Raw genomic sequence first — 23,167 nt, forward strand, 5'->3', positions numbered from 1 at the left:
AATCCGAGTTGCTTTGCCTCCTCTTGGGCTCTGTGAGAATCTTTTGTATTCAGCACTTGTCTGAAGGCATTTTCACTGGTGCTAAGGATTATAGAAGATTACAGCACTCCATTTTCTCAGAGCAAGCACAGCGCGACAGTCGATACATGATGTGCCTCGACAGTGAGGTAAATTCTGTCTTTAACGTTTAGTCATTTATTGTCCTTATATATAGTTACATATATATATATATATATATATATATATATAGTTACAGTAGCAGCAGATTAACAAAAAACTAAATTATATGCCAATTCTTCATAGTAATCTGTGTATGTCCCTATGAGTTAGCATGTTCACAACCAACCATACCCGTAAAAAGGATTTTAGCGAACTGTGACTTCAATGAATAAAAACACTGGTTTGGTTCGCTAAAGTGTTATATTTTATCCGGTTGTTTAAATGTATTTGTAACAAACATCCTTCAAATGAGATAAAGAGATGAAAAACTGGATGATTCCTCTTACAGCCAAAGATATACAGTAACGAAAAAACTCAAAGAAAAAGCCATTAAACAAAAGTGTGCATCTAATTTTTGAACTGGCAACAACAACACCTGTTGATTTAGTGAGAGAGAGAATTCTATTTTTTATTATTATCATTATTTAGACGTTTCACAAAATGAAAAACAATATCTCGATCTCATTTCCCATCGTCCCCAGATATCTAAATGATTGGCCCTGAATGAATGTTGTCTGCTGGCTCTGGCAGAATAATCATTTACATGACGTTTATGATCACAGCAGCACACACAGCAACAGAAAGACAGCTTTCACTAGCAGCTAGCGCTAGCTTATGCAGCGGCTTTTGACATAACATCGATCAACATTTTGTCTATTATGGCGGACGCCTACAAGAAACGTCCCGCTACAACTATGAAATTACGAATTTCTCTGGCTTTGATAACTTTTTTGGAAAATAGTTGAGGCGATGTAAAGAAGTAAAAAAAAAAATATATATATATATGTATATATATATATATAACATGAGTCCATTTTTAATTGAAGTTAGATATTTTTATATAAACATCAGCATGCAATTCTCCATACTGTAATGAGCCATTCGCAGTTTCACTGTACCGGCCGTGTGTACTTAGACTTTCATGGCTTAATCTTTGAGACCAGCATATGCTACTGGCAGGATCAACCAGGTAGCCCATGAAAAGGAACACACTTATAAAATCTCAGGTACCGTTGACAATAATCCATCATTGGATACTATATCTGCCGAGATGGCTAAAAACAAGCTGCAACATGTCTGACTGCTGTTGCATGCATGTACAAGTGTCTGTCAAACATCACTGCTCTGAACTTAGACATAGATGATATCCCAGATTACATTAAACTCATTCAAAGTGAGCCTGCTTTTGTGTCTGTGCCGAGGGACGGATTATGTAAGACACGTTTGTTGGTTTGTGAATTTGGCACCACTCAGCAGCTTTGTTGTGACGCAGGCGCTGTAATAGACTTAGCACTCGAGAGACTGACTGGACATAATGAGTCAGAAAGAGAGAGAGAGAGAGAGAGAGAGAGAGGATGAAGAGCCATGGTGAGGAGAGGTCAGACAGAGCGGGGACTACATGACCTCCTGACATGAAATCACATAAAGAGAGACGTCGTTACAGAATGAACAAACAGTTACAGCGGTTCAATGAGAGACAGAAAAGAGCACCGAGAAAAGATTTGATGGATAGACTTTCCACCTGTTTTATGAAGGATAAAGGAAGAGGAGACAAGAGAAGAATGATCAATTTAGAGGGAAGTAGATAGACGCAAGATATTTTAGATTTCCTGCTTTTAGCCGAAGAAAGTGATGGGGGGGCTTTTTAATCTTGTGAATTAATGAGACGTTTAATTTCGATCTTGTATGCAACAGGACTGTGAGAAGAATGATTATTGTTTAAAGGGAACTATTTCTTTTCTCTCTAGGTTTCTATTTGTCATCTGCAGTTTCGTTTAAATAACCTATGGAGAAATTGTCCGTTTAGAAGATATTTAACAGACGACTACTGGGGTCACTGTCACAGTTTTTTCAACAAAGACTATTTATAGCAGCTAAATGATTGTTTCAGTGAGTTCACTACAGCCACCAGTGTGACCACAACTAGACCGAGAACTGAACTTCAAACAGCTTGCACAAAAATTCAGTAATGATCCGCCGTCAGCTTTTCAGATATTTCCTTACTTCTCTTCCAGTCAGGTATAATTCAGCTCCATCAGCACCCAGGGGTGCACACAGCCTAAGTACCTCCACTTGCACAGTCTATCTTCACCTTCTCTGAAAAATGTTTCAAACTGCTCTCTTTAGGACGTCTCTGAACCGTCATGCAAATCATTCAGTGATTTGGGTTTCTGTTATCGGGATCTCACCAACCAGTGCAAATTGTCTTTGGAGAGAAGTCGCCACCTTTTCAATGCTTAAACACACTGAGAGTTATCAAAAGATAAATCAGAATGTTGTGTTGGCTTTGTCAATATGATTTTTTTATTTATTTTTTTGCTGTACAGATGAATGGCGAGCAGATACCATTTCGTGACAAAACGCTACAAAAAAAAAATAAAGCTCTACGGCGACCTTCTCACAAGTGCTCAAGTAGAAAGGATTATGTTGTCTGGAATGCAGACGAACTGGACAGAAAAAGAAAAAAAAAGGTCAAACGTTTCCAATCAGTGTACAACCACATTTCACTGTTAAGTTCTCACTGGATGTTATGTTCAAGGTAACATGATCAGTTTGAACTTATTATTAAGTTGGGGGGGGGGGTCTGTTGTTAAATTATGCATTATGTAAATCTGCACTCTCAAACAAAATAGTTGCATGCACAATTAAAAGCAAGCAGGAAGATGACTGCCTGCACACAGTACACTCAAAAACACACACTGGCTGAGAAAGCGTTTGGAAGCGCGTACATGCTCGTGAGGCGTTTGAGTCCATGTGTGTCAGTATCTAGGTCATTGACTCAGTACGACTATTTAAAGTTGTGATGTGTTTACATGCGCAGGGTGAGTATTTCAGGCTTTGAGTCATCGTCATCTTCTTAGGAGGATATTACACGGGTGTCAGGGGAACGGATGCAGGGAAACAAAGCCAACAAATCAAGGCGCACTACTCGGCTCAGCCCGTCATTACAGTTGTTAATTTATCATGGATTTAATGAACACAAATACGCAGATCTATAAAGCATGAAATGACATTTATTTTGTATTATTCACCATAATATTGTCAATATGTTAACATGAAGGTCAATTGTGCTTCGCCTTGAACCTGCAACATGGACAGACTGGACATGTAAGCATACAAACATATGCAGGTGGAAATCGCAGGGTAACAAATGGGAGGATTTGCAACAGGTTGTTCATCACAACACAGCAATTCTGCAACAACTGACAGTCAGATGACAGTCACATCACAACCTCTAATCAACTGATGAATATAAAATACAAACCTTGTGTATGTATCCACTTTCATTCCGGGACAGTTTCACCTCTAAACTCGTAATTATCCAGCTTTGTTTTTGCAGCCCATATATTTTAAGGCTGTTGTCCTTTAAATAGGCGGCCCGGGTCTGAGGCTGACCTGTGGCTCCTCACCCCACACTCATCTGTGGGGTGAGGGACATTCTGTCCACTGTCCTGTCAAATGAAGCCCCAAAATCTATCTTTGAACTCAGGAGAAATCTGAATCAATGATGTTTCCATAAACCTTCTGATCATTGAAGTTAAGAACTCTGTATGATACAGGTCAAATTTGTGGCTTCATGTATGTTTCCTTTTTAGATCACTTAGTTAGATCACTTAATGTTGTCTGTTTTCATGTGTTTTCGTCCCGGACTTTAAAGCCAATCCCTCCTAATCTGTAAAAACCTGACAGATGCCCTGGTCTACAGTCTTCCATGATCTCCCTCTAAGCTGCTATTTGAGTATTCAGTAACTTGCTTACTTAAGGATGCCTGCCGAGCACCTTCCACTTCAGTCTGTTCAGGTCTTTTTTTCCTTCTTCACTTCTCCTCCCTCCTCTTCTCCTCTCTAATGTGCCCTCTTCCCTCCCTGCTCCTCTCACTTCTCCTCCCTTCAACATCTCAGCCTTTTATTCAATCTTGTCCATATCTCCTTCTCCTCATTGTCCCTCATTGTCTGTCCTTTACTTTTTTCTGTCTTCATTTATTCTCTCACCTACACCCCTGTATTTTCTCTCCATCTGTCTCCCTCCACCTCACGTCCTCTCCTCCATGAATCTCCGCTCTCTTTCTCCCCCTCTGGGTGCTTCTCGCTCCCCCATCTCTCCCTCTTTATCTCTGCCTGGTTGTCAAGTGGTGACTCACTGGAGGCGAGCAGCCAAGGATCCTAGCCAACACACACACTTAAAAACTCAAACACACACACACACACTGATCAGCCAAGAGTACAGCATGCGGGCCACATGCTGCACGTACTGCACACACACACCCACAGCGACGTGTTGAGGGCCAAGGATATGGAAGACACACAAACGCACAGTCACACACAAGCCACGCTCTGTCAGCCAAGCGAAGAGCAGCACACTACGCTGAAGCAGAAACATCAAATTCAACCGCCAACTCACTTCCACTCACACATACAGTGTCTGTTTTGAAGTCCATTAGTGATGAACAGCTTCCATGTCAGCGTGTCGTTTTTAATAAACATTTAACACATACACTTACAGTAGAGGAGAGGCCCCTGAAACTTGAGACACCTCTACCCGAGGTAGAACAAAGCACCACCATATTTGTTCATAACTTTAACATATAAAAGGTAATTAAATGGATGGTTGTATACAAATATTTAACTGTTAAATTACTTTTTTTGGTCGTTTTCTTGCATTGTACCAAAAAACAAAAATAGTGAAAATTAAGGCCTCTCTGAAAGTGACAGCTCCTGCCTTATCTCATGGAATATCTCTGGAAATTAAAATCTGAATGTCACCACCTTTGGACTGGATGCTCACAGGTAGTTAGTAATTACATTTAAGCTAAGTTTTCACACAGACTTCACACAAATGTCGTTTAGGCAAAACTATAAGATTGAAACAAAATTCAAAAGGCATCTATGTATATTAGAGTCTGTTATTTTTTGAAGTAATGACACCAATCATTAACGTCTGACAGTTCTCTTAACATTAAAGCAAGTTATTTGACTTTTCACTTGACCCAAACCGGAAACTAGTGGAGCCAGGATGTCATGGCGACCTGCACAATGGGTCAGAGTGAGTGAGTGAGTGGGTGTGGTTTAAGATTTAAGAAAACAACTGATATTACTACAGAAGGAAGAAGCCATGCAGGGGGATAATTGTGAATAGGCTGAGCTCTTTGATGTGCTCATCTTCCTAAAACAAACACAAACACTAGAATGTACAGATATTAAAGCAGAGGAGTTTCACTCTGTCTCCCGTGTTAGTCTGGAAACGGCAGTTTGCCCCCGATTTGGTGTTGTTTTGCTCCCAGTGCCGTTAAACAAGGTCGGTCATATCTTTCAAAGAGCAGTTTTCCAATAAGAGCCTTGTGGTTTCATTGGTTTAAAGAGTTTTTATTTAATATTATATCAAGCAAGCATTGTGCTGCTAGAAAGGTTTCAATAAAACATAAACTGGGGAAAAAAACACATTTTTGTAGCGAGTTTCGATGAATTATTAATAATTCAATGGTTGAGGTGTTCAACGGTGGGTTAAGGAAGATGACTGGAATTTGAATCTGTCGTTTTATAAAGTAAAAAGACTTTGACTCAAGCAGTGAAGCTTCACTTACACATGCGATCCAGACTGAATGAACGAGGAAATCAAACAAGGTGTCTGGCTCTGTTAGCGGGAGGAGACGGAGACAAAGGTGTATGTGGCTGTAACACATGGAACAGCTGTTTGTTTGACACTTGACTCGTCAGAACACACATTGTCTTTGTCTCTGGAACAGGCTTGAGTTACACCTCTTCTTCAGGGTTTATGTGAGCTCTCTTTGTCAAACAGGAAACACATTTCGGGGTGAATCAACAAATAACAGGGTTTGTGATAGTCGTGCTTTCTGAAACAGGCCTCTCGTGATCAGGGTGCAACAATATGTTTTACATGTATGAGTAAAGGTGCTGAAAGTCAATATTATGATGACAATGTAAAGATTGTTTTGATATTATTTAGCAATAATTCGAGGAGCACAGTTTGACAGTTTGTCTCCCATGGTGGATAGTGATGTAACTCATCTGTTTGTTTTGTGCAGGTGAAGAAAACATACAGCAACGGCACATACAGAGCCGGGGCAATGAGACAGATCAGCCTGGTAGGAGCTGTGGACGAGGAGGTCGGGGATTATTTCCCAGAATTCCTCGGCATGCTGGAGGAGTCACCCTTCCTGAAGGTGAGTCAATTACACAGTGCATGGCATTAATGCCAAACAGAACAGCTGAACAAAAATGAAATTCCTCACTGAGCTTCAAGCATTTAAGGAAGAACAAGATGTTGAATTTTACGAATGTTGTATCTCAGATGAAAACAGGAAGATGTAAGTGTCCTTAGAGATCAGCGGAAATCTATCTCAAAGCCCAAATTAGTTTTTTAAGAAACTTGTGAAGCATGATTAGTGCACTTGATCAAGAGAATAATATAGTAGTTTTTGAAAACAAATGCTGTAAAAGACCAAAACTGTATGTAGCTCTCTGACTGACGTAGTCTCTACTGAAGACAACCAAAGTCACTGAAGGGAAAGATCTTATTGACTTACCCTGGATGCACAGGCTGCACTTTAAATAACATGCGTACATTATAGGTTATTTTAAAAAAAAAAAGAAGGAAAATATACCCCGACAGATATGTTGGACGAAGGGGGCAAGTAGAATTTTGCTTCTTTCACAATCCCACATTAACCTGAATATTTATTTCTGCATATAATCAGCCTTTTATCACAACGTGTTGGAGGCATGCTCTACAGATTAGCTCACTTTCTTTACACTCCTTTAACATACAATAACATTCCCCTTTTTCTTTTCCTCTCATCAAATAGATCTAAACACAGCTAAACTCTTCATGTAACAATGTGACACTTGGCAGACACTTGGCGCACAGTAGTTTTATTAAATATCAAGTGTGCTTTTTTTTGTCTTCATTCACAGTGTATCTTCTTTTACCTTTTTAAATAATAGGGCTTTTACACTTGCAGAAAAATCTCCTGATATATGCTGGAGCAGCATTTCCACAGTAAATGAGCTGATGTGAGAACGCAGCAGGATACTATCAGGAGAATTCACCTTGAGTCAGTGAGAGGAGGGAGGGACTGATGCACGCAACCGCTACCATCTCTGTCCGTTTAATCAAACTGCTGCTTTATGTTTTCTCTCCTCCTGTATGTTTTCCTGCTCTTTCTTGTTGATGGTGTGATTCCATTGAAATACACGTAGCATTAATATAAAAGAAAACATTCTCTCTATAGCATCATATAACAGACTCTGTTGCTTGTCCCTGACTTCTGCGCCATTTTTTACTTCATGCCTCACCCCGGGAGACCCCCTGCCCTCCTCCTGTCTGACAAGGACAGTCTCGCCCTGTGAGGTGCAGACGTGAACAGCCAGGTCAGATGAGTATATAGAGCGGTGCCAATGAACATTTCTGGAGTGCAAATGAGAAGTCAAAATGCTCCAGCAACACTTTATGAACTATTTGGTTTTATAACTGAAGTCTCAAAGTCCTTCAGTGCACATAAACAACACATCTAATATTCTCACTGGTGGCTTGCAAAGAGGAGGCGTTAGATTGTGTGTCAGACTGATTAGTTCTAGTTTAGGATATTTTATTCTCCCTTTAAAGAGCCTGTGCAATACACCACCAAAACACTGTTTACTCAAGTCCCCCAAATACAGTAGGAACAAGCTTTTGTTGTATTGTGCTTTTCTGTGATGACACTGCGTGTACTGTGGTGGAGTGGCATTACACGCTGAATTTGTCCTCTGGCAATTCCTATCTTTTGAGGGGCTTTGGCTAAGATTCTGCCCCCTCTCAAGCCTCTGGGGTACTGCTGACAAGTTGTTCCACAGGGGGTGAGGATGTCTCTTTATAAAAAAAAAAAAAAAATACTCACCAAGAATTGTCTGGAAAAGTGAAGGATTGTGGCTAATGTGCTGCTTTGAGTGTTTTTTTTTACCTCATGTTTTCTTTTTCTCTTTTTCTGCAGCGGACTCTTCCTTGGGGAACACTCTCTAGTCTGAGGCAGATGAGTCCCACAGAGAGTGACGACGGGCCTATAATGTGGGTCAGACCAGGAGAGCAGATGATACCTGTAGCTGATATACCAAAGTCCCCTTTCAAAAGGAAACGGTGAGTCCAACATTGAGATTACATAAACAGACACACAAGTAGACTTTGTGTATGACTGTTGTTTTTACTGGCTGCAAGTCTCAGCGGTGTGTGTCCCTTAATGGAGCCAGCGTGCCTCTTCTCTCTCCACACAGCCCACGCACTGTGATTATGAAATACAAAACATAAACACACTCACATGTTTGAAGCAGCAGCCGTGTAAGCAGCCTGAAGCTTTGTTGTAGCCCTGCACTGCCGGATGAGGCAATTACACTCTCTGTTTGTCTCTGTCAAAGTGTCATTGTCCCACACACACACACACACACACACACACACACACACACACACACTTGATTCCTACGTATCAACTTGTATGACGTAAATCATGTGGCCTGGCTCTCACATGAGATCATCACTTATATGCTAATATAGTCAAGATCAGATGCTACTTCTCATGGCAGCAGGCCAAACGCATAACAGACACACACACATTCCTTTAGTGCAGCATTACTTTCACTGGTGATTATTGGTTAAGTCAATAATTATGTTATAAATTTAATTTTGATTCTACTTTGTTTATCAAGCCAAGTCAACTTTTTTTGTATAGCACATTTAAAAACAGCTTCAGCTGACCAAAGTGCTTTACAGGCAATAAAACAAAAACAAAAAACAAAAAAACCATAGACAAAGACGTTTAGATGACAAGAGGAAACCCTTTGTATATACAGTCTATCTACATATTTATGCAAATGCATACACATGTGGCCTACAGGTGTGTTAAACATGCATACAAACAGATACCTAGACTAAAATATGGGGCCTGTTTCAAAGGCCAAGTTAAGTTTCTGTTTCCGGTATATTTTTCTGGCTTCTCTGTTAGTTTAGACTGTTTATTTAACCCCAAAACACAAAACATTGGATGAAAATGAAACCCTTAAATACACCTCCTCCCTGGGGTCTTTCAATCAAAACAATTAGAAAAGATGGCGTCAAGGATGGCGGGGAATCATGACTTTTTTCATGACTTTTTAATCACAGCAGCACATACGGCAACAGCTTGTTGGCTTTCAGTTGCAGCTCCTGCTAACTTATGCAGCAGTGTTTGACGTAACATGAAGTATTTCCATGTCAATGATGAACATGTTGCATCAGTCACGGCGGCCGACATAAAAAACATCGGCTGCTTCAACGATAAAAGTATGGCTTTGATAACTGTTGGAAATATTAGAGGTAATGAAAGTACTTAACAAAAACTATATACATAACACAGTCGACGTTTGATGGATTTAGATATTTAAATGGGGAAATTCTTCTTAAAATTTCTCCTTTAAATTGGAGTGAAAACGTGACCCAAAAGAGACCTTCAAGGTGAACAGAATATTTAACATTTCCCTGGGGAGGCAGGAGATCAGTCTGTGGGCATCAAGTCCCGATGCGGACCAGAAGATGGAAGTTGGTCCGGTAGCTGGAGAATTACCAGACCACTTCTCAAGCATTTCCGAGGTGCCCTTGAGCAAGGCACAGAACCCGCACCAGCTCAGGGGGCGTTCCCTGTGGGCTGCCAGCACACTCTGACGTGTGTGTGTGTGTGTGTGTGTGTGTGTGTGTGTGTGTGTGTGTGTGTGTGTGTGTGTGTGTGTGTGTGTGTGTGTGTGTGTGTGTGTGTGTGTGTGTGTGTGTGTGTGTGTGTGTGTGTGTGTGTGTGTGTGTGTGTGTGTGTGTGTGTGTGTGTGTGTGTGTGTGTGTGTGTGTGTGTGTGTGTGTGTGTGTGTGTGTGTGTGTGTGTGTGTGTGTGTGTACTGTCAGAAACACTTGTGTCCCACCTGGCTCTGAAAGAATCTGTTTTTATGGAAGGACTGATGTTTTAATGGATTCATGAAGAGAGACTAGCTCCCTCTGCTTCTCTCTGTGTCCTGTCACGATTCATCACTCGATCATAAGTTCACATGAGACATGAATACAAAGTGACAATCGAACACACTTTCCTTGTAATTTCCTCTTTTTCTCCTTGAGAGTTCTCCTCTTCTTTAGTTGTCATCCTCCTCCTTTAAAACCCCTTTTTCCCTCCCATCTCTCCACTCTCTCTTCTTCCTCATTTCACTGTCCTTGTCCCTTTTCAACCTCTATTTCTGCTGCTTCTTTCTTTCTCCATTTCTTTTCCTATCCATCTTCTGTTTACTCCTCTTGACTTCACTTTGCTGCTATAAGTCGCTTTATCATGGAGTAGCCAGGCTGTTACTTTCAGGAAGTCTAAAAGTCCTTCAAGTAAGGACAAAGTGTTTTTGATTTTGTCCGCTTTAAATGCCTCAAAAAAATATACATATAATAAATACTGTGAAGTGCTGAAGCTGTGTTGTTGAAATGAGTGATGATCGTGTTGGGGGAACATCCTCTTTTTTTCTCTCTGTGGTTTCAGAGAGAAGGTCAAGCTCTTAAACTTTTTTTGACAGCACTGAGACTCTCGGTCTGAGAATTCAGCTAGATTATAGTGGTCGGACGATGAAAATAACCCAAGATGTTTCAGCTTTTAGAAAAAGATTGCCATGCTATGTGAGACATACAATAATTGCAGAGTAACAGAAGCAACCCCTGACAAGCAGTAGAAACCAACTGGACGATGGCGTGACGCATAAAGTGCGAGTTCAGCAAGATGACCAACCAAGACCTTCTCTATTCCAAGAAGAGTGAATATGACAAGGCAACCAATCAGATAAGATTAACAAGCTGTTTGTTTGATCACTGAAGTTTGAGACTTTAAGCCAACGCTAAGCTTCTCTCTTTTTCTTAATTTGACATTATTCTACATCTCATATATATATATATATATATATATACACATACATACATATATATATATATATATACATATATATACACATACATACATATATATATATATATATATATACACACATATATACACACACACATATATATATATATATACATACACACACATATATATATATACACATACATATATATATATATATATATATATATATATTTACATATATATATTTACATATACATGCCGCAAAAACATTTGACCTCGTCACATCGGATCTTAACATCAGTCATTTTGCGCTTCATGCACGCACCCTCATCATGGAAAACACACGGAGAAATACATATGATGCAGCTTTCATGTTAAAGGCGATCGACCCAGCTGTCAAAGAAGGAAATAGAGCTGCTGCACGTAACGTTGACACTGACAGAGACAACGAAAAAGAGACGGAGGAAGTGAGTGATGAAGTCATTGTGAGGCAGTGAATGGATGGACTTTTTCTTGTGAAATGTATTACTGTATTACGGTAATCTTTTCCATCAGCCGTGTTACAGACACTGTTCGATAAAGGATTTCCAGTAGGCTTCATATTTGCGGATGTTACCGGTAGCCTACGTATTTAAGTAAAAGTTACAAAAAAAAAATTGTGTCACGTCTTTCTGTGTAAATACAACGTGGACACCTGCGGCTTATAAACAAGTGCGTCCTATATATGTACAAATACATTTATTTACTTATTTTTAGCCGGTGCAGCTTATATTTCTGGTATATTAGTGTGTAACAGGGGAGACTGTGGCTCAGTCGTTTACTCTTGGAATACCCAGCTCCTGCAGCAATGTGTCCTTGGGCAAGGCACTTAAAACTGAATTGCTCCTCCTGCTTCATCCGCGGCGTATGCGTGCACAAAAGACTCTAACTTTAGCCTAGTGACTGACACAAGTTCATCAGATATTGACTGGTGATGAGTGTCATCATCACATCTACATCGCTTTACAGAGACGTGTTCAAGGCACTGAGGAAGCGTTACTTAAAGAAGAGACGACTCAGTCTTCATTTATAAAATGATCAATAGATCTATTTACCCATACATGAGCAGAGTGGAGTTTTTCTGGCACAACTTCACCTTAACTAACAAGGTGCATGAAGAGTGAAAGGCTTGAAGAGGTCAAAATGCTCCAGCAACACTTGTTGTATGAATATTGTGTCTTTCCATCAGGGTCTAATAAATACACACGTGGCTGCTTGGTGCATCACTCACTTGCTCTCCTACGTTCTGGTGATCTTCAGAGATCATTGTTAACGCTGCACGTTCACAACCCCTCCTCTTTACAGTCCCTTCTTTTCAGTGTGTGTGCCTTGTGTTTTCATGTCTCCCCGTTCTGTTCTCTTTCCCTCCCTCTTTCTTCCGCTCTTGTCTGCGTCCTCTTATCTCCCAAATCCCAATGAATGAATGCACAATTAAGTGTTCAGCTTTGTGTCGTCTCTCGTGTTTGTGTGTGTGCGTGATGCTCTCGAAGGAGTCTCTCTCTCTCTCCGACTCTGTGTGCGTGTGTTTATACACTTCTCTTTTGAATCAGACTGCAGCTCCAGTGTGAGTCACTGATCCAGTGGTGAGCTGACTGCAGTACTTCTATTGTTTGGCAACATGGCTCATTTTCATGCTTTTACTGCTGCGCTTGTCTCTCTGTGTGCATGAAGTCAGGGCGTAGATTTTTACTTAATCTAAAAAGCGATCTCATGAAAAACAGAATCAATATCACTGATTTTAAATGTGTCTTTGTTTCCTTACTTCCACTATTTTGTTTTGGTTTTAGAAGATGCCATATTGACCACTGCAACAAAAATCATACCACCTAATGTAAACATTGGCACACTTAACAACAATATGAAGAAATAAAAACTGTTTTCAAATTGTGCTGAAAATGTTAAATACTTGCTAATATACAGTAAAGTAGAATACATTGCAGTGTCCAATTTAATGTGTATTTTTTTTTATTGTGTATCACGTAGTGTCTGGGGCTAAAGATTATGTTCATTGTTAAATTAACTGTTTTTTAAATAACTAAAGATATCTACCTTGTTTTCGAAGAATCCGAGGTTGTGAAAATGAACAAAAACCGTCTCCAGTTCATAAATGTCTTTGAATTCCTCTTGAAATATTTGACTTAAGATGAAATAAGATTCTTTTTGGCCGGTTAAGAAATACTTCAGTTGTTTTTTTCTGCCCTGATCGTGGGACAGTTGGACTAAAGCACTTCGCGAATTAGCCGATTAGTCAGTAAATTGAAATAATTATTATCCTTTTGATAATGATAATCCTAAAAAATAAAATAACAAAAGATAATAAACGAACGTCTTTTGTTCCGTAAAGGTTGTGCATTTTTGCCGATTTCCTCAACAGTCCGTGATAGAAAAATAAAAAAAGTTTGGGTTGGGATCATTTAGGCCTCAATGTTTCCCAAATGGTTTAAACTCAAGGAAACCATTTTTTTAAGGATCCTGCGGATTCAAACATCTGTTTGAAAGAAAACTACATCAACGTTTTGTTGACACTGACTCAGGTTTTATTCTCTCTAACAGCCTCTCTGTCACTTGTGTCACACTGTGTTTGTCTGGGTTTTATCAATGCCCGAGTCAAACAATGAAACGACAATAGCAGCAGATAAATCCTGTCTGCTGCTTTTATTTTTCCACAGCAGAAAGCAAACACAAAGAAATAAACAGTCTTTCACATTTAGTCGTTTTTCTTTATTTAGATATCAAGGAAATCTCTTTCCAGACTCTTTAGTGTTTAGTTAAGTGTGTCTGTCTTCCTGTAGCTCCACCAATGAGGTGAAGAACCTGCTGCAGTCTCTGCCCAGGACCAGCGAGCCCAGAGAGCTGTTGTTTGAGGATCGGACCCGTGCGCACGCCGATCACATCGGGCAGGGCTTTGAGCGTCAAACCACAGCGGCTGTAGGGGTGCTGAAGGCCGTGCAGTGTGGAGAAAGGTAGGCAGTGACACAACTATTGATTTACTAATATTCAGAAAAACAAATGTGTAATCCTTTTATTCTTCTTCCCGATGTTTAGCTCGGACCCTCCGCGTGTAACCAAAGACGTTGTGTGTTTTCATGCTGGGGATTTCCCTCATGTGGTTCAGAGGCTGCAGCTTGACCTACACGAACCCCCCCTGTCTCAGGTTTGACATCTCACGCACACACACACACACACACACACACACACACACACACACACACACACACACACACACACACACACACACACACACACACACACACACACACACACACACACACACACACACACACACACACCTACACCTCAATAATTGTTCCTATTATGTCCCTTATCTCACATAGAGTTAATCCTTAATGTTAACTTCATATCATGACTGTTATCCAACACTTAGTGAAATGTATTTTCTAATCTGATATTTGATGCTGACACCTGGTGGAGAAAAGTTTAACTGCAACAAGTTGAGGTTCTTGTTTGGAGCAGGAAAACTTGAGGAAATATTTGTTTTATTTGTTAAAAAGGTTCAATAAGAGGGATCTTTACATTATTTGTCTTAATCAAACACTGCAAGATTTCAAATAGAATACTTTGAATCAGAAGAACCTCATGTTGATCTGTCAAACATATTGGCAGGAAAATATTTCAAGCTGTTTTTGATCCGAATATCTCAGCTGCAGGGAACACCAGGGGGATGTCGAGCCTTCCAAACACCCATAATGTTCTCTCTCTCTCTCTCTCTCTCTCTCTCTCTCTCTCTCTCTCTCTCTCTCTCTCTCTCTCTCTCTCATCTCTCTCTCTCTCTCTCTCTCTCTCTCTCTCTCTCTTCTCTCTCTCTCTCTCTCTCTCTCTCTCTCTCTCTCTCTCTCTCCTCTCTCTCTCTCTCTCTCTCTCTCTCCTCTTCTCTCTCTCTCTCTCTCTCTCTCTCTCTCCTCTCTCCCTCTCTCTTTTACACTGATGTTTTCCTCTGTAGCTCATTAAGGGACGTCAGTATTCGTTTCAGTCTGTTTCATAGCTGGCTAACATCTCCTCTCAGGGGTTTTAAATATAGTATGGAGTACAAATGAGAACGTACAAAATTAGGCACAGAGCAGGTTGAAAGTAAATTCTTTGAAGATTCCGGATTAGAGGATTTTTTTTATCTCTTACAAAGCTGTAGTCAGCTACAAGTGTAGACTGTAAGATCTTTGCTTCCTAAAGGTAACTGAAGCCTGAAGTCTTTGATGTCAGCATAGAAGAGGGAAGGTTTCACTCTTAAAGTCCCAACTCTTTTTTTTTTTTTTTCTTCTGTCCCCACAGTGTGTGAAGTGGGTGGATGACGCCAAACTGAACCAGCTGCGTCGAGAGGGCATCCGCTATGCCCGCATCCGCCTGTGCCACAACGACATCTACTTCATCCCTCGCAACGTGGTCCACCAGTTCAAGACCGTGTCCTCGGTCTGCAGCCTGGCCTGGCACGTACGCTTACAGCAATACCACTGTGGAGAGGGAGACCAGAAAGAAGAAGAGGAGGAGGAGGAGGAGGTGAAGAAGGAAGAGGAGGAGGTAGAGCTGAAGGAAAAGGGGAGTGAAGTAGTGGAAAGGAAAGAAGAAGATGAGAGGAGGAGAGAAAAAAAGGAGGAAAAAAGTATGAAGGAGAGGATAAAGGAGGAGGCAGAAAAAAGGACGTCGGTGACTGTCAAAACGGAGGACAGTCGGTCTCCTCAGCCTTCCCCTCTTGTGTCTCTGCCTCTCTCTCCATGGATTCCAATGTGAGCGGCGCGAGAAACACAGAAGAAGAGGAGAAAAAGAGGCCGAAAGAAGGAGTCAAACCCAAACAACAGGATTCGCCTCATGCAAAAATAAAAGCAGAACCTCCTTCTCCCTTAAAAAATAAATCAACTGCACCTCCTTCTGCTCCCCATCCTCCTGATCAGAACACCAAACCCAAAGCAGCGTCATCAAAGCACCTTCATCGCCATCACCATCATAGTTCGGACAACAGGACGACGTCTTCCAGTAAAAGCTCCTCTTCGTCGTTTTCTCACTCAGCTTCTAACTCGACGATCTCCAAGTCTTCCTCTTCATCTTTGGTGTCTCCTTTGCACTCTCCTCCAGCTACTCCTTTTCCATCCCTCAATATCTTCGGCATCTTCTCTTCCAGCTACATCATCCTCCGTGTCAACCGTTGCCAAATCAGCCCCAGATATTGTGAAACCATCGGTTTCTCCCAGTGTGGCGTCTTCCTTCTCTCAGCCTGAACAACTGAAGGACAAAGACTCCCCTCGCCTGAAAACAGACAACGCCTTAGACACCCGGACACACAAACCTGCGCCGGACGTACAACAGACGCACACACCTTCAAGTCCGAAGGTAGAACACACGGACGCACACGCCGGCTCGAACATCTGGAGACATAAGGACATACACACTCCAAGAGACGTGGACTCGGAGTTCAGACTCGAGGACGTCATCTTTGGATCCGCAGAGGCCAGGGAGTTACTTGCAGCAATACACACCCAAGCACCTCCCACCTCCTTCGCCACTCCCTCACATGCTCCCCCCGTCTTTCCCTCCCCACCTTCCTCACAGACCCCCAATGCATCCCCATAACCCCGTCCCCAACCTCCCACAGACTATGAACTCGTTCCTCCCACAGACCCCGCCCCCCCCATTCGGTCCACATCAACCAGCTCCACCTGCCCCCCCCTTCCCAACTCAACCTCACCACCCAGTCCCAACCATACTACCACCCTCCCCTCCCCGCCTCCCAAACTCTTCATCATCCCCTCCCTCACCATCACCACTACCCCCCCACACACTAAACCCTACTACCCCAACCAGCACCCCCACTTCCCATCTCACCCCTTCCTCCCTCCGCAGTCCTACCTCCCCAACTGCCCGCTTCTTACCAGCCACAACCGCTGTACCAAAGTCCACCGCCAGCACAGCACTATCCTCACCCGCCTCCTCCTCCTTCCTCCACGCCACCTCCTCTGCCTCCTTCTCTTCCTCCTCCTCCTCCTCCTCCCCCACAGCCTTCCTCCTCCCTTCTCCCCCCCTTCCCCAATGCATGAAGAGCAGCTTTTATAGTAGTTTTTGTACATACCAACGTTGTTTTTAAATAACTATATGTAGAGCAAGGATTTATTTTGGTTGTGTTGTAAAACTGTAAAAAGATGGAGAAAATGTACGATATGAACACAATAATGTTGTTTCTAATGCTGATTTGGAGGTTATTTATCCCAGTTGTGCTCGGGTTTAAATATATTGAATGTTATTTACATTTGTTGGTAGTTTTGGCCTTTTTTTGTTGTTGTTGATGTAAAAGCTACACAGATGTTGACATTTTAAAGACGTTATCAGCCTCTAGTTTAAACTACCGATTCTGTTTTATGTGACTTCATCAAACGATAGGAAGGAAACCAGGTAAATTATATTCAGAACTTATCTCCAGTATTTATAGAAAAATGGTTGGCGACCTTTTTGTGAAACTTGCAGCTAATGCTTCCATTTTTGTGGCTTTTTTTCTAGTGAGTTTATTTTTATGCCCAAGACTGTTTCTGGAATTATTATGGGTCAAATTGTGATATTATACAATACATTATTGTATCAATATTGCTGCATTTCCTCTACTATACATATTGATGAATTAATTTATATAGTAAACTGCAGAATTTTTCCATAATATTGTATTTTGAGCATTTTTGCTCTGCAATAATCTGCTGAATTTAAATGCATTTCATTGTTATTGATATGGCAACAAGTGATATCATTTTAGTCAGATTTTAGAGCCAATAATAGGAAGCTGGTAATGTCCTTTTAATATTATGATCCCTGAAAGATCTTCTAATTATGAGTGTTTACTTGTCTGTTCAGGAGATTTTTTTTAACCAATCTAAGTGTTTTTCTGTTCAAGACGAATGTTAGGGAAGTTTTTAGTGCCAAGGAATCAAAGAAAATCCCTTCAAGTAAAATGACACCCGAAGGTACCAGCGTAGTACAAAAAAAGTCAGTAATTCTTGAAAGTATTACCATCAAACTTCAATGAATAGCCCTGGTGTTTTGTTTCCTTCAGTTCCTCAAGACCTTTATTTGGGACAGGGCCTGTAATTGTTTAAACAAAATTCATATAAAGCAAGTATTTGGCAGATTTCAAATTGTAGTTTTACAGCTAAAAAAAATATTTAACCTTGTACAAAATTAGGATGTAAATAAACAAATTAAATGATACGTTCGATTTGACCCTAGCTTCGACAGCCTAACCATACCCACCTGCTGGACGGTGGGTGAAAGAGAGAGACACCCTTTTTAATATAGTTTTGATCCCCAAACTTATCTACAATACATGTATAGGGGCCTCTAATTGAGGCCTGCTTTTATTTGTCAAAATATGCAGCAACACCAGGTAGTAAAAGGGACTGGGCCTTAAATTGGGATGGGCTTTTGTTTGAAGTTTTACGGTTTCTTGTACATTTAGCTACAAGCAGTAACTAAGCTCTGAATCTTCTGTGCTTCACATCATCATTTAGATGATTCTCTGATTTTAAAAAATAAAATAAAAAAAAAAAGGGTTCAGGGTCATGATATATATATATATATATATAGATATATATATATATATATATATATATATATATATATATAGATATATATATATATATATATATATATATATAGTATATAAATATTTTAAGTTATTAAGTTTAAAGATGCGCTCAGAGCTCCCCATGAATCTACAGAGCTTGCAAACTAATGTCACACAAATGCAGCTGTTAAATACTTCCCAATATTGACTCATTTTAGCACTTTTAAAGATTTAGATTTGTCAACTACTGTTTTAATACACTTGAAATTATTGCAGATATTTAAGTTAAAGAAGCAATATGTAAGATGTCTACTGAATGAAATCATAAAATGACCTTAACTATATCATCCAACATTAATGAAAAATACATTAAGTGCTGGCTTTTCTGCAGCAGCCAGAATGTCTTCCTCCTACTTTTTGACAGAATGGTGTGTGGGTTTTGTTTTTGTTTTGTTTTGTTTTTACCAGAGAAGGAAGGCAGCTTGAAGGCAACCCCACCTAGTTGTTTTGGATGCACCCTTGGTTGGCCAGATATGACATTAGTCCTCCCTCTTTAGTCATCCGGTGTTACAGTGATGATAGTGGCCAAGCAAACTGGTTCAGATATAATTGATTGTACCCGACCTAAAAAGCCTTGCCTTAATTCTAATAAGCTCCACAACCAGAAACATGGTAACACTAGAATAAGAATTGGAGTTGCCTTTTTTTTAGGCTTCAAGACTGATTCAGAGCCGGCTAAACACTGAAGCTTCCGTTTCTGCGACATGGCAACCTGCATGTACTTTTGAATTTGGACTGCAGTACCCATTTTAAACTCTAGGTGTCAGAGTTATATATTGCTTCTTTAATGAACTTCAGATTTTAACAGGTGAAGGTTCTTCCAAATCTACAATGTTTATTTTTGAGGCCTTAGAACTGCTAAGATACACTTATTTTATTCTATAGGCTTGAAAACAAACAGACGGTACACTTTCTAAAGTTCTGTCCCAAAGTACATTTACATTGGGCATAAGGGTTGTTTTCTTTACAGCATTGAATGTTTAATTTAAGAACCAGAGACTGGAGTGCCCTTTTGAAGAAAATGAAGTCAATAATTAATGTTCTGTTTTAGGAATGACTATGAAAAGTCTTCTGTCTCACCCAACAGCTGTAGAACGTTGTGTCGATCTCTTTGTTTTTGTTGTTGATGTCTTCATTTTAATATTAACATTGGAGTACAGCCCACTTGCTAATGTAGCCCACAACATTTCCCCAGTGCCTGTCCTTAACTGTGAAGTAAGAAATGGTCAAGAGCCATGTAGAGAAGGAGTTCTGTGAATTCACAGCGTTTTTAAGGTCCCAGTCTTCGCTGAAAAATAAATGCAAAGCTTAAAATTGGTCTCTAAAGCTTTAGACAACTCTTCAAACATCTGTGGTCGAAGTCTGGAATCAGTCAAACTTTGTGGGTTGTGCTTCGTCTGGAAAGTTTGGAAAAATCTAATTTAAACTTTCAGCTCTCTTCAGGGAATTCATTTCAGAGGTAGAACTCTTCTGTTTGTGGCTCTGTTTAGCTCGAGGTGATCTTAATGCCACTTGTGTGGCACTCTGCAGCTCTTTTTATGCTTTCTGGTTTCAGATGTTACAAAATAAATCTGACAGGATCTTCTATATTTTTTGTACAAATGTGACAAGATTGTGGTCGAAAACATGTCTTTAGCAGCCGCTGCTGTTTTCATCAATTTATTTATCTTAAAGGGTTTTTTTTGTTTGTTTTTGTTTTTCTGGTGATTTTAAACTGTCAGCACTGTAGTGTAAATAAGAAGTTTTGTAAAGAGGAAAATATGTATTGTGGTTTCTACTTTAAATATGAGCCTAGCTAATAAAAGGTTCACTGTATGGAAGAAATGAGGTATGAATTGTTTGTTGTTGGATTTAGATGATAATTCTAGTGTCGCCATAAGGCCTGGGAAAATAGTCAGATGCAGAGACACTATGTAGTCATTAAAGATATCAATAATACTCGATGCATTTTGTTGACAAACATTATCACTTTTGTTTACAGTAAAACTTAATCATGTCGCTTCAGACATGCACTAACTAATCAACTAACTAACTACTTGGGGCAGCATAAAAAGACTGAACGTATCAACGGTGCATTGGCACATTTTGCCTTGATGCAGAGGGGCTGTTGTCAACAGGCAAGGCAGGATACTTCTTTGGGCCCCAGGCCAGTCGGGAGCCTCCTGTGCTGAAGCCACAGCAGTAGATCAAAATCTGACAGTATTCACTCATATATGACTAAATGATGCTTGTATATACCTAAATATGGATAGAGACTTTGTTATAGTAACAGATTTATAAAGGGAGTATATTTATTGTACTTGCTTTAGCTCATGATATTGATGCTATAATAATATTAGATGCACCTTTAACGATTGCACCGTGAAATATTTATGGTTGTGTTAGGTAGACAGACCTGACTTCCTTTCACAGGCCTTTCCCTCCATTTCTGTGTTTCGTATGCTGCCTTTTTTTCTATCTCTTTAGATTCATGTTTTGAAAGCCACCTACTCAATGCAGTCTGCAGAAATTACCACAGAACTTTGACCAGGAGATATTTAAGCAGACACGTCACACACTACAGTTTCAGGGCGTGTGTGTGTGTGTGTTGGGTCAAATGTTATTTGAATCAGCCTTTTTTTTTTTTTTTTTTCCATCTTCATGCTCTCTGTCTCAGACACAGCAGAAATGCCGCAGGAGTTCAGCTGACCTTCACAGTAAATGAAGGCGGAAGGGAGGCGGGAAGCTGGAGCTGAGACAAAGAGGGATTTTGGAGGGAATAGTTGGAAAAACCTTGTAAACCATGTGAGTGTAGTTTACAGACTGTGCAGTGTTTGAGCTTATATGAATCACTCAAGTGCAATGCTACTGAATGGCTAAAAACAGTTTCGGTTAAGTTATGCTTTTCATGCCTCTTCACATTGATTTCTCATGCAACCAAATGGGAAAGAATTCAGTCCCTACACTTCAGTAAAACTACTAATAATCTAATGGTAAAAGCTCTGCATTACAAATCCTCTGCTCAAAGTACAAAAAGTTAACTAATGTGTCCTCTGAAGCTGTTATGACATAATAGTGGTTTGTTGAATTGATGCATCAATATGTTCTGTAAACATGATTTTACTTGTTTGGAATAAGCTTTACTACTTCAAATTAAGTGTGGTGGTTAAATTAAGAGGTTTCAAACATTGGGTTCTGGCCCCTCCAAAGATTCACAAGCAAAAACAGGTCTAGTAAACAATCTTGGGATTTATTTTTTCATCTAATCTTTGCTTTTTATTTTTATAAAAAGAAGGCAAATTGTCCAGTTTGGCACTCAGACAGTTAATTAAACATGATAGCAGGAAATGTCCTTGTTGGAACAGCAAAGGAGTCATGAAATTGTAACTTGAAATTTAATAGACGAATTGCTAGTGATATATTTGTGTTTTTAATGTAACGCCATTGTTAGCGATATGCACTCAAATTTAAAGGTGTCAAAATTAATTTAGTGTAGTGACAAGAATGTTATTTTATAATAAATAGCTACTTAGCACAATTATCAAAATTAAACGAAATTAAACTTGGTTAGATAGATGTACATCATTACTGCACTGGTTTGTGGGAAGAGTTCAGGTTGAATACATTAAAGCCTCGACATAAATGCACTACAGAGGCGCTGCTTGTCAACAGATAAGACAAGGCCAACGACTGACAAACTTTCAACCACAGCATTGCCTCAAAATGTGCACATTTGGCAGTGACAGTAGGAAACCTCCCTAGGGGCCCCGTTTGACAACATTATCTCTCATAAAGTTGCATTATTGACAAGCAGGGAGCCCGCTTGTGCGGCCGACGTTACCTGACCAAGAGGCAGGTTTGTCAGTGTACCAGTGGTGAGTTTGGAATTATTTTATGCTGGGGTCTGACTAGCCTCCTCTCGTCCGGGTGCAACATACTGTATTGTAACGACGTTTTTTCAAACTCAAATTAAAAAAGTGGGATTATATTAGCCTAGATTATGTTACATAGCCTATCGCGGATCTATAAATTAATTTTATAAATCACGAACCAACTGGAAATGTGCCCACATTTCAGCCCCATGTTCCGCCCTCTACACGCCCACATTCAACCATAAAGGATCAATGCAAAGCAGCTCGCGAATAAAAAAAAGCACACAAACGAACATGCAGATCAATGGTTTCCAGACAGCGCCGAAAACCAGAAGTTTAGACGAAGAAAATAAAATTCCTGACCCAGAAGAGGAGTAACTTGTGAAAGAAGGGAAGGTTTGAAAGTACATATCGTGAGTTTGCTGCAGCAAGAGGGTCAAAAACACTAGAAAAATGTGAGAATGACACCATATCAAAACTGTCCCTGCGTATATGAAGACAAACATTCTCAGTTTATATTTAACAACACAACAGACTTCCAATACTTCCCTGGAGACT

At 40.2% G+C, this 23,167-nt stretch overlaps 1 protein-coding gene across 1 annotated transcript in view; it reads left to right on the forward strand.

The window, feature by feature from the left end:
- Positions 1 to 17,270, forward strand: part of LOC306817720 (lysine-specific demethylase RSBN1L-like) — a 34,491-nt gene extending 17,221 nt beyond the window's left edge. Inside the window, exons 6-10 of the mRNA XM_079334830.1 lie at positions 6,263 to 6,400; positions 8,207 to 8,349; positions 13,936 to 14,106; positions 14,189 to 14,297; positions 15,431 to 17,270. Coding sequence (XP_079190956.1) covers positions 6,263 to 6,400; positions 8,207 to 8,349; positions 13,936 to 14,106; positions 14,189 to 14,297; positions 15,431 to 15,886 — 1,017 coding nt within the window. The 3' untranslated portion in view covers positions 15,887 to 17,270. The remainder of the gene's footprint in view (positions 1 to 6,262; positions 6,401 to 8,206; positions 8,350 to 13,935; positions 14,107 to 14,188; positions 14,298 to 15,430) is intronic.
- The last annotated feature ends 5,897 nt before the right edge of the window (positions 17,271 to 23,167 follow it).

Source organism: Symphodus melops (genome assembly GCF_947650265.1).
Source record: "Symphodus melops genome assembly, chromosome: 22".
Lineage (NCBI taxonomy): Eukaryota > Metazoa > Chordata > Actinopteri > Labriformes > Labridae > Symphodus > Symphodus melops.